Genomic DNA, 11,021 nt, shown 5'->3' with positions numbered 1-11,021 from the left:
CAGCCCTAGCCGCAGTCAGAAATCTGCTAGCCAAATACCCGGTTATCAGTTATAAAACACTGAGGCTAGTGTTAAGGTCGGTAATTTTTGGGAGGGTATTGTACGGCGCAGAAGTTTGGGGGCTGGATGAGAAAAGAGAGGAACTAAGAAGGATTGTTAGTAGTTTTGTTAAGTTAGTAATGGGCTTACCGAGGTGCACAGCAAATGCAGGGGCGGAATTAATGTATGGGGAGGATTTGGAATCAGAGGGTGTGAAGAGAATAATTAGATACTGGATGAATTGAAAGAGAAAGGAAGGTGGGAGGGTTCTGGTCGAAGACAGAGGGATGAAGATACTTGAAAGGAGAATTAGAGATATCCATAGGCAGAAATTATTGGGGGAAAGCAGACTGAAAAACTCGCTGAATGTTTTGACGAAAATAGAGGAGATAGCAGGGTTGAATATTAGATACGTTGATAGGTCAAAACGGTATGGGATGATGTGGTGGCTGTTAGGATTGCAAAGGAATACAGGGTGGCTGCAGGGGAGGGATAAGACAAGGTGTATACTTTGTGGAGCTGTGAATGATGAATTTCATTTGCTAAGAGACTGTGAGGAAACGAGGGAGATAAGACTTGGATTACTGAGTGCCGAGTATCGGAAAATTTTGGGGAGAGGGGATGAGAAAGCAATCTTGAGATGGATTATTAAACACTGGGAAAAAGGGGGTGATTTGAACAGGTATTTATGTGCGGCAAAAAGGCCTGCGAGAGTAAAATGAAGGAGGGTGAGTTAGAGGGTGGACAAGGGGGTAGGGGGGTGGAATAGTTATGTATATAAGGGAAGGGGATAGTATGATAGTGTGGTATGAGATTGAGAGGTGGTATATGAAGCGATGTGTTGGTATTGAATGGTAGTTTTAATTGCTTTTGTGTTTGGTATGATGTTTATTTAATGCTAAGTGAGTGTTGAGAGGGAGCAGAGTTTTGGATGGTGGAGGTTGAAATGTGGTGTTGGAGAAGAGATGGTATACGAGTGTTTGGTATTTTAAGGTGAAGATGGCTTGGTAACTAGATATGATTGTTATGATTAAGTTATGATGTGTCATATTGCTGAAATGAGGTGTTGGAGAAGTGGTCGTATAAAATGGTCGCAGTTACTGAGGACTATGGTTGAAATGTGGTGTTATTTTGTGAATCTTAGATTTTGTACATTTTGATTTAGTGGTGTAGTGTGGAAGGTATATGAGGTGGATCTGAAATGGAAATTGTGGGTAAGAGGTGGTATCTGAATCCGGGAGTTTGTATGTAGATGGTTTATTTATTGCTGAATTATTTTAGATTTGGGAAGTGGTATTATTGTATTTGTGTTTGGTATTAGAAAGTTGATGTAATCGGATAATTGATTACTGAATTCGGAAGATTGAGAGGTGGTATATGAGGTAATGTGTTGGTATTAAATGGTAGTGTATTGATGAATGTTTGGAGTTGTAGAGCTGATTTTATTATCTATTGAAACGAAATGTGGTGTGGGAGAAGTGTTGGTATATGAGTGTTTGGTTTTTGTAGGCGAAGATGGTTTGGTATTGAGATAGTTTTATTTATTGCTGAAATTTTGGAGTTGGAGAGGTGATTGTATTAAGTGGTGTCATTTTGTAAATTTTGGTTTGGTGGCGTGTGTTGTATTATTTTTCTATACCTTTTCGGTACAGTAGGTGGTTTGTAAGAGTAAATGCGGGTTGGTAAATGTAGTGTATGGTGGATTGGAATGCAATTGCGGAATGTTGGTTGTTATGGTTTGGTCAGAGAGTAAGCTAGAGAACAATGAAGATGACGTATGTGCTGAATGCACAAGGACACGTAATGAGTGATGGTTGCGATAGCAAATGTAATGCTGAGCATGGCTTGGGTTTTAAATGAGATCAAGCATGAGTAAATAAGGATAAGTTGCAACATGAGTGGTATTAATGTGTTGAAAGAAAAGTGGTATTTAAGGTAAGTGTGGAGGGAGACCAGTGTTGAGATTGGATTGTATGATTTTTCTTTTCCCTTTCTGTGTAGGGTAGTATGGGACCAGCAATGAGGAATTGGGTTAAGAAAAGTGGTATTTTATATTTTTATATTAAATTATGTGATAAGGCTAACGGTTCCTCGAGGGAATCAACCGTAGGCCAGTTGGTTTGTAGGGCTTTATTATTTTTATTAGTTAATTGTTTAAATTATTATTTTCTTCTGTTATGATTATTTTATTTATTGTTGTGAACGTGGTGGCTTAGGTTGGATTATTTTATTGTGAACATGTATTTGGGGCTGAACGCCTGTTATGTTCATGAATAAATATAACTTATAGAGTGTTATTAAAACCTTGGGGCAAGGTTGGGTTCCCATGATGTTTGGATTTTTATCTTTGGCCAATTTGAGAAACCCAGAACGTGACTAAATCATAGCAGGTGCACCATCCGTACATACACCCACTACATTTTCCCAGGAAAGACCGTGTTCTTGGAAAAAATATATCAATGGCAGAAAACACATCACAAGCTTTCAAAGTTGTTTTCAAACATTGGGAGAAAAAAAGTCTTCTCTTAAAATTCCATTGTCGACAAATCAACAATATACAATCGGTTGACAACAATGGGCCACATCGGTTGTTTCATCACATTTAACTGAAAACAATGTCTTCTGACAGTTCTTGAAGTCTGCACTTCACTGTGTTATCAGAAAGAGAAATTTTAGACAATTTCTGCTGACTCCCTTCACCCAAAACTACATTTGCGGCTAATAACATACATGGCTTTACTAATGTTTCCCCAATTGTGCGTGCTTTTTTGTCTTTGGCAATCAGAAGAGCTAGTTCAATGCTTCCACTGCTCTCTCATTTTCTTGGTTAAAAGTACCCGATGAATATCATTTCATACGTTTTAGTGAGTTGAGTTTAACTGAAAAACATTCTGTGGGTTTGTCTTTTAAGCCTGAATGATTCATGTTTAAATGTCTCTCCAAACGCACAGGCCTCATCGCATCGTTACTCAGAACACAGTGGCAGATTGCGCATTGAGGCTGTTGTATCCCGTTCCGTTCAACGACTGTGAAGTCATATTTAATGTAGTCATCATTGTACAGTCTCTTCTTGAACATCGTTATCATTTTTTTAAAAAGTCACAATATGAAATAACACAATTCGCACAGTCCCACTGTTACAGTGAAGCATACACAACACTCACAATAAACAACTTGACAGACACGTCCACTGCGAAAGTATACGAGGCACAGAATCAACAGTCTAAGGGCCTCTGCGCCATCTCTGATGGGACAGTTGTACAAATATGTATCTCTCGCCGATTTGACTGCAAGGGAAGAATAAGAATGTGTAGGGGTGGGAACAAATAATTCACGGACGAGCTACCCACAAAACTAGTCTATATGCCAGAGTGAGAGGGAGGTAGGAAGTTCCACTTCATTTGTTGCTTCTGAAACTCCGATATTCTTTGTCCTTCAGAGTTAATGTCGACTCCTGACTGTAGTAACTTATTGCCAGTTAGATCTTTGGTGAGGAAATGTCACTGTTTCATCAATTGCTGTGGTTAAACATTAATTAGTTGTAGCCCAAAATATCAGTAGGCCCACATAGAATTTCATGCTAGCTGTGAAAGCCTAACATGTTATATTAAATAAATTTATTGAAATTTAGCCTACTATTATTGCCTTACCTCCTGTTCTCGCTACTAGATCAATTTGATATAATTTCGACATTTATACTAGAACCTCCTTCATGTAATATATTTTGTTTGAGAAAAAAACCTCGTACAGTATTAACAATAATACTGGAAAATGCAACTATACTACATCGTTGATGAGTTGAAACATGTCGCGTATGGTCATAGTTTACTTTCACGCAAGTAGGTCCACAAAGTGTGCAATTAAACGTGCGTTGAGTGGTCTTGTTCCCGCACCTGCTCTCAGGCTTCATTTTGCTCCTCACAACACAGCAAATTTCTTATTTTAGCTCCAATCTCGCGGCTCCGCAGAGGTTTGTGCCGACAGTTGGCAATTACCAGTGCTTTTGAACGATTGACTTGGCGCGGCAATCACCTGGAGAGATTCGAAAAATGTTTGTTACACAAAATTGTAATATTCGAGTTAAAAATTAATTTGGAAATCACTTCACACCCCCCCTGATAAAGCCCCATGCCCCCCACGTTGGGAACCCCTGGTCTAGACAGAGGAGTCTTATTCCTGTTGCCTTCCATTTGGTTTCACTCATCCCCATGATAAACAATTTTCCTCTTTTCCATCAGATCAACTATTTCTTCAGTTTTATTTGTCAGTGTTAGAATATTCAATGTTCCAATCCGGCAACTGGGTCTTGATTTGGGTTTTGTAGCTGATGAAGCTTCAGGCTGTAAGCAGTCATATGTACCTAAACATTGTCTTGAGTTCTTCGATCCGAGGCTTGTATTTATCATGAAAGTGATTGCAATTACTCACCAACTGACTTGCTAGGACTAACGTTATACAAGATTTTCTGATGAGAGTGAGTAACCAAACAGTGATTCCGTACGTGAAATGGATGATTAAGAACATAATGCTAATTATGTCACCATACCAGGGCAGTGGGACAAACGGAAAGTTGTCCTTCATGTAGACAAAGTTTCAAAATCTGGCATGTAGTACAAGGTTAAATATTTACCTATGGACTTTACTGATGGAATGGAATATACTTTTTCAACCAGAACCTGAAGTCAGTGGGTCAAATACAGACTTTCCCCTGATTTTTGCAAACAGCTTCCACCCCGAAGTTATGACTTGCAAAAACTGCTGCCCTAAATATTACATATGAAATATCTTTCTGACAGTTTCATCTCACCCACATTCCATACAAACACAAACTACTGCTACTTTATGTTTAGCAGGTGTTCCTAGAAAAAACCAACAGCAAAACATGTTTCTAATTCCTACAAAGATGTCAACTCTACTGGCAATAAAAGCACACAATTTTGGTAGTCAAAACTGATGGAAAGAACTTCTATGAATTGAATTTCTTATTAACTTTCTTTACAAATTTTTGTTTCACATTGGACAGTTAAGGGACCATTAAAATTTAAAAAAACCACACACCATGAAAATATAGTTCCTCCAATTCCAGTAAACTATTCCTTCTCAGTACAGTACCGGTATATACAGTTGTCAGTAATTCAAGTAACCTGTACAATACGTATGAATTGCTTATAAGTTGCATAACTTTAACAGATGACAAAGTAGACGACCTCTTCACTATCACAAACAAATAAGATACAAATTATACATACCACCCGAATTTTGTATTCATAGACAAGTCACAAGCATTTTTACATGGAACATTTTCCAGGAATCTAAGATTTTACTGCTATGCATGAAGCATACTAATGTGCAGTGATACACAAGTAATTAAATCACATGTATTACAAAAGTTGAGAGGTATTAAACTAAATTTTTAATTAAAAACCTAAACATATCTTTTATTAAAAAAGTGCAATTTTTTACAAATGATACTGGAAGTATTGTAACTGTTCACTACAGAAATGTTTTGATTACATCCAGAATAAACATAGCAACAATCCTCATGGGTTGCCCTTAATTTTCTGTAGTCCAGAACAAATACCAAGTATAATTAATCAGAATCATGGTAGTTAGGGAAAATATTAAAACAAACTAAAAATGCACTTCTATTCACAAAAATTGTGTTTAATTAATATTTAAATACAGATCTCTGCCATTGTACAACACATAAAAAATACTCAGATCAGACTACTCATTATGAAGACATGCATTCAGCCTCATCAGTAACATGGCTGTTCAATAAACAGGTACTCCTCTCACTCAGAATACTGATTCAGAAATTCTTTAACTGGTAACAATAGTTCTACACTATTCAGGGTACACAATTGATCTGAGAACAAAGAAAGGATTACATTCATGGGTTTACTTGATTAAAAAGTATGGAAACATTTTAAGACTCCTATAATAGCTGATCAATGCAATCCTATGGCAATGCAGCCTTCGTAATTAAGAGTCCAAAATTTACAAATGAAAAGTCTATAAAGTAATTATCAAACCAATACAATCGTATGAAATACGCTTTTCTTGGTCTTAACGCTCTCCAAACGGAGTGGTCACATTTCCGTAGAGTAAATTCCCTAAAATTTGAAAAATTTCAACGCATACGGTAAACATTAGTCTCATGCACCTCACCGAGTTCACCCTTGAAATCCAATTCAACAGTGAAGTCCAAGTCTCTATTATTACGAGCATTGGGCTTCATTGAAAATACTCCATATATCTCTTCATTCTTTTTAACAGTTAGATAATCGTCAAAATAGAAAACAGTTTGTTTCCAATGAGTGTATGGAGCTTCTGGGGCAGTACTGAATCCAATTCGCTTGTGACATTTGGTGAATTCAATATTAAAAAAAGTGACTAAAGCCTGGATATAGTCATTCCGCCGAACTTGCAGATGGAAAGGAGCAGTGAAATTCAAGTCATCCTTTGTCACAGTGTAGAGATCCACTTCTTTCAAAAGGCATGCATTGGTCACCACCTATAGGCAGGTTACAAAATAACAAATAAAAGGTAGGAATTAGATTATTCTAAAAGAGATGAAAATATATTTGATCAGGGATTGGGAACTAGGGAGTATGTATGGAAGAAAATACAGTTTAATAACAAGTTTACACATCAAACTGATGTCAGATCTTTGAGATATAGCAAGTAATATTCAACATACAAGCTTGCAAGTACAAATTGCAACCACAGTACTAGGGAACACCTGTTAAATTTAACCAAACATTTATTCAAAAAAAAAAAAAAAAAAAAAAAAAAAAAAAAAAAAAAAAAGACCCACTATAATTAAATTACACACAAGACAAATATGAAGTGAAAGGTTTTTTATGAAGTTACTGGAGGAGATTGAAAGAGAGGCTCTTCAGAGAGGGAAGAACACTGAACAATGTCCGACATAATTTTTCCAAATAAGGGAGGAGAGGTATGAGGACAGGTAAAAAACACACCGATTTTCTTGTCATTTTCATTTTTTTTTACAATTGACTTTACGCCGCATTGACACAGATAGGTCTTCTGGAGGCGACTTCAGGCCTGCCGACAGTGGGGTTCGAACCCACTATCTCCTGGATGCAAACTCAAAGTTGCGCGACCGTAACGACATGGCCAACTCGCCCAGTGTTGACATTTTCAGGATCAAGGTTATGTTTCAAATTCCCTTACACAATACTGCATATAAGTATTTTAAAAAAGAAACATACATATATTCTAATTTATTGAAATTTACGTTATGTGTACATTGTTACTTGGGAATACGAATGTGTATGTTTACCAATTACCTCTAATGGTTGGGAATGGAACCCACAGATTTCTGGAGAAAGTTGTGTGGGATATCAGTGATAATGTCCCAGATTTGTGCTTCCAATTCTTCCAGTGTGTAAGGTTTTGTCTGGTAGACTTATTTGGACCAACCTCACAGGAAAAAGTTGCAGGGTGTGAGGTCCGACTTCTTGCAGGGCATTCTTAAGCTCCACATCGCCTCAGTCAATGTTCTGGAAACTTCTCATCCAACCATGCATGCACATCATTTGCAAAATGTGTGTCATCCTACATGAAAATGTCTATTTTCCCATCCAGACACTATCGGCCATACGTAATCTTCAAACATCAAACTGTAGTGCACTGGGTTTGTGGTATTACATAGGAGATATGGCCCGCTGGCATCTATGGCCATCACTCAACACCACGAGGCGACTTTTGGACAACTCTAAAATCTTCTCCATCATACTGGATTGTGTTCCGCCCAGTAATGGCATGTGTGTCGACTGATGGAACCTTATTACAAGTAACAACTCTCATTGTTGTTCCGTATTGAAGATAACGTTAGGCATAGATATCTAGGATAATTTAATAAAAAACCACCTATTCAATACTTTCCACGTTTAATGTGGTTATTATCTACATGATTTTATGTAGACTTATTTGGTCAGGTACATGTTTCACCCATTATTTTGGGCATCTTCAGCCTGTAAACAACCTTTAGGTCAAGGTTTGGGACCTTTTTAACCAATATAAACATACCAATATATACACTATATACAATATATACAAACATAAATTAATACAGTTAAGTTTTTTGGTCCTAATCTATCTAATATGAAAAATGTCCAAAACTAAAATGGATCTTCTTTTCGTTAAAAGAGGATTGCATATCGGGGTTCATGTGACCCCTATATCATATTAAGTTCTTGACGTACCGTGTCTGGTGACAGGATGTGTTGTCAACAATAAGTGGAGATTTGAACGGATTGGTGCTTGTAGGTTGGTCAAGATTGAAAATATAAATTTAAATTAAATGTGTTTTAACTTGGCAGTTCCATTCTGGTTAACTTAAAATGTTCAAAAATAAAAATAAAATGGAACATAACTGGCCTAGCAAGAAAAAAGAAACGGATATTATCAATACAGTAGCTGAGATCGAGGCTAACGTTTCTTAACTCCCTTTAGAAACACAAAATGATACCAGATTTGAGGTAAAAAAAGAAACTACCAAAACTAGCGGAAGAAATAAACGCATATTCAAATTTCGACCACAAAAAATTGATCCAGAACGTAAAAAAGAAAATAGACGACAACAACATTGTCACAAAAGCGGACAAAGGAGGATCCACAGTTCTCCTAGATCAAAACACATACATTCAAAAAACAGAAGACATTTTTAAGGACAAAATATACACAATAGTCAACAAAGATCCAACCACGAGAATTCAGCGAAATCTAAAAACTCTAATAAGAAGTTCTAACTTTCTTTTCAATGAACAAGAACAACAAAAACTTTTTAACATGAACCCTAGTATTCCAACAGCCAGAGCCTTACCAAGATTCATAAGAAGGACATTCCAATACGCCCTATCATAAACTGTAGAAACAGCCCCACCTATAAAGTATCAAAATTCATTCACGGCTTTCTAAAAAAACATTACGTATTCAATAATAAACATCCTTTAAAAAATTCATTCACTTTTTGCGAAATTTTAAACGAGTTTAAGCTGCGACCCAATCACTCAATGTGCTCCTATGACGTTGTAAATATGTACCCAAACATCCCTACCAAAGAAACTGTAAGAATCATCAGTGATAATATCAATAAACACAGTGGCCTTAGTAAGATGGAAATTGAAGAATTCATGAAGATATTAAATTTTGTCTTAAGCAACAACTTTTTCTCTTTCAATGGAAAGTTTTACCAACAAAAAGGCTTAGCGATGGGCGACCCTCTTTCTGGCACCTTAGCAGACATTTATATGGACACAATAGAACACACAAAAATTATAACACAAATAAAAGGCGTATGTTTATGGCTGAGATTTGTAGACGATACTTTCATAATTTTCGACAAAAATGTCACTAATAGTGACGAGATCTTGGAGTCCCTAAACAAAATTGACCCCAATGTTAAATTTACTAAAGAGGATGAGGTTAGGAACTCATTAAACTTTTTGGACTTAACTATTACAAGCGGACATAATACCTTCGATTTTCGAATATACAGGAAACCTACACACTCTCCCTTAACTATTATGAATTCATCCCTACACCCCAAGTCCCAAAAACAAGCCTCTTTCTATAATTTAATTTATAGAGCTTTAAAAATTCCTCTTTCTCCCAACAATTTAAAAATTGAACTGAAGTACATAAGGAATCTTGCTCAACTCAACGGGTTTAAAATAGATATGGTCAACCGTTTGATTAATAAAATCAAAATTAAATTGTCCACTAACCTCGTCCCAGAAAAACCTTAAAAAAAAAAAAAAACTAGTTTCGCCACATTTACATATAACAACCCAGCCGTCCATCAGATCGCAAATACTTTAAAGAAGCACAATATCAATATAGCCTTCAGGACAGTTAACACCAATCGAAACATTTTTTTAATCACAAGGTCAATCACAATAGCAACCATTATTCAAGGTCCGGCATATATAAACTAACATGTACACAATGTGATTTTTCTTATATCGGACAGACTGGCCGGAGCTTTAACACGAGATATCTGGAACACTATAACGCTCAAAAACACAAGTACTCAGCGATGAGCCAACATGAGAGAAACGGGCCGTCACTTTACATCCATAGAGAAAGATCTTATCATCATTAGAAGCATAGGTAAAGGGAAATTAATGAACTGGAAAACCTACACATCTTTTTAGACCAAACCTACAATAAAAATAAAAATCTCAACGACGTCAATGAAATTAAAAATCCTTTGTACGAATTAACACCTAGATTAATTAATATCGTGAATTCAGATCAAAACAAAATCCGTCAATTTTTTTTTTGCTAGTTATTTTACGTCGCACCGACACAGATAGGTCTTACGGCGACGATGGGACATGAAAGGGCTAGGAGTGGGAAGGAAGCGGCCGTGGCCTTAATTAAGGTACAGCCCCAGCATTTGCCTGGTGTGAAAATGGGAAACCACGGAAAACCATTTTCAGGGCTGCCGACAGTGGGGTTCGAACCTACTATCTCCCGAATACTGGATACTGGCCGCACTTAAGCGACTGCAGCTATCGAGCTCGGTGTCAATTATTTAAATCTTCACACTCAAATGCTTCATCCACCATGCCAAAAGTTAAACCCACCCATATTGCTTCTAGAAACTCCCCTCCAGCACCAGCACACACGCCCATAGACCAGCCTACCCCCACTCTCCCTCCATGTCCCGCCCCTCCATTACCGCACCAGTACAACACCAGGAGTAGAAATGGTGATAAGACAGGCGCTGCCGGAACAGACAGGTCCATCTAGTATTAATTGAAAAAGTAAGTCATTTTACAGTTAAGAGGAGTTAATTTAATACATTTTATCACAACGCGTGCTCTAAATTTTAAATTCAAAATTATTTTTCTACTTCATTACAGATATTCTTAAGATCCCTCCCAAAGACCAAGCAACACATCAACGGGAACAATTTTCACACAAGACTGTATCAAGTGTCTAGG

General features: G+C 37.0%; 1 protein-coding gene across 3 annotated transcripts in view; it reads right to left on the bottom strand.

Moving 5' to 3' along the window:
- Positions 1 to 5,682: 5,682 nt before the first annotated feature.
- Positions 5,683 to 11,021, bottom strand: part of Art1 (arginine methyltransferase 1) — a 128,954-nt gene continuing 123,615 nt past the window's right edge. For all 3 annotated transcript variants that reach the window (XM_067137787.1, XM_067137788.2, XM_067137789.2), the window contains one exon: positions 5,683 to 6,556. In XM_067137787.1, the coding sequence (XP_066993888.1) occupies positions 6,173 to 6,556 (384 nt within the window). In that variant the 3' untranslated portion in view covers positions 5,683 to 6,172. The remainder of the gene's footprint in view (positions 6,557 to 11,021) is intronic.

The sequence above is a fragment of the Anabrus simplex genome, chromosome 1 (genome assembly GCF_040414725.1).
Source record: "Anabrus simplex isolate iqAnaSimp1 chromosome 1, ASM4041472v1, whole genome shotgun sequence".
Classification (NCBI taxonomy): domain Eukaryota; kingdom Metazoa; phylum Arthropoda; class Insecta; order Orthoptera; family Tettigoniidae; genus Anabrus; species Anabrus simplex.
The sequence above is the reverse complement of the archived record's forward strand: the minus strand, read 5'-3'. Positions and strand labels throughout refer to the sequence as shown.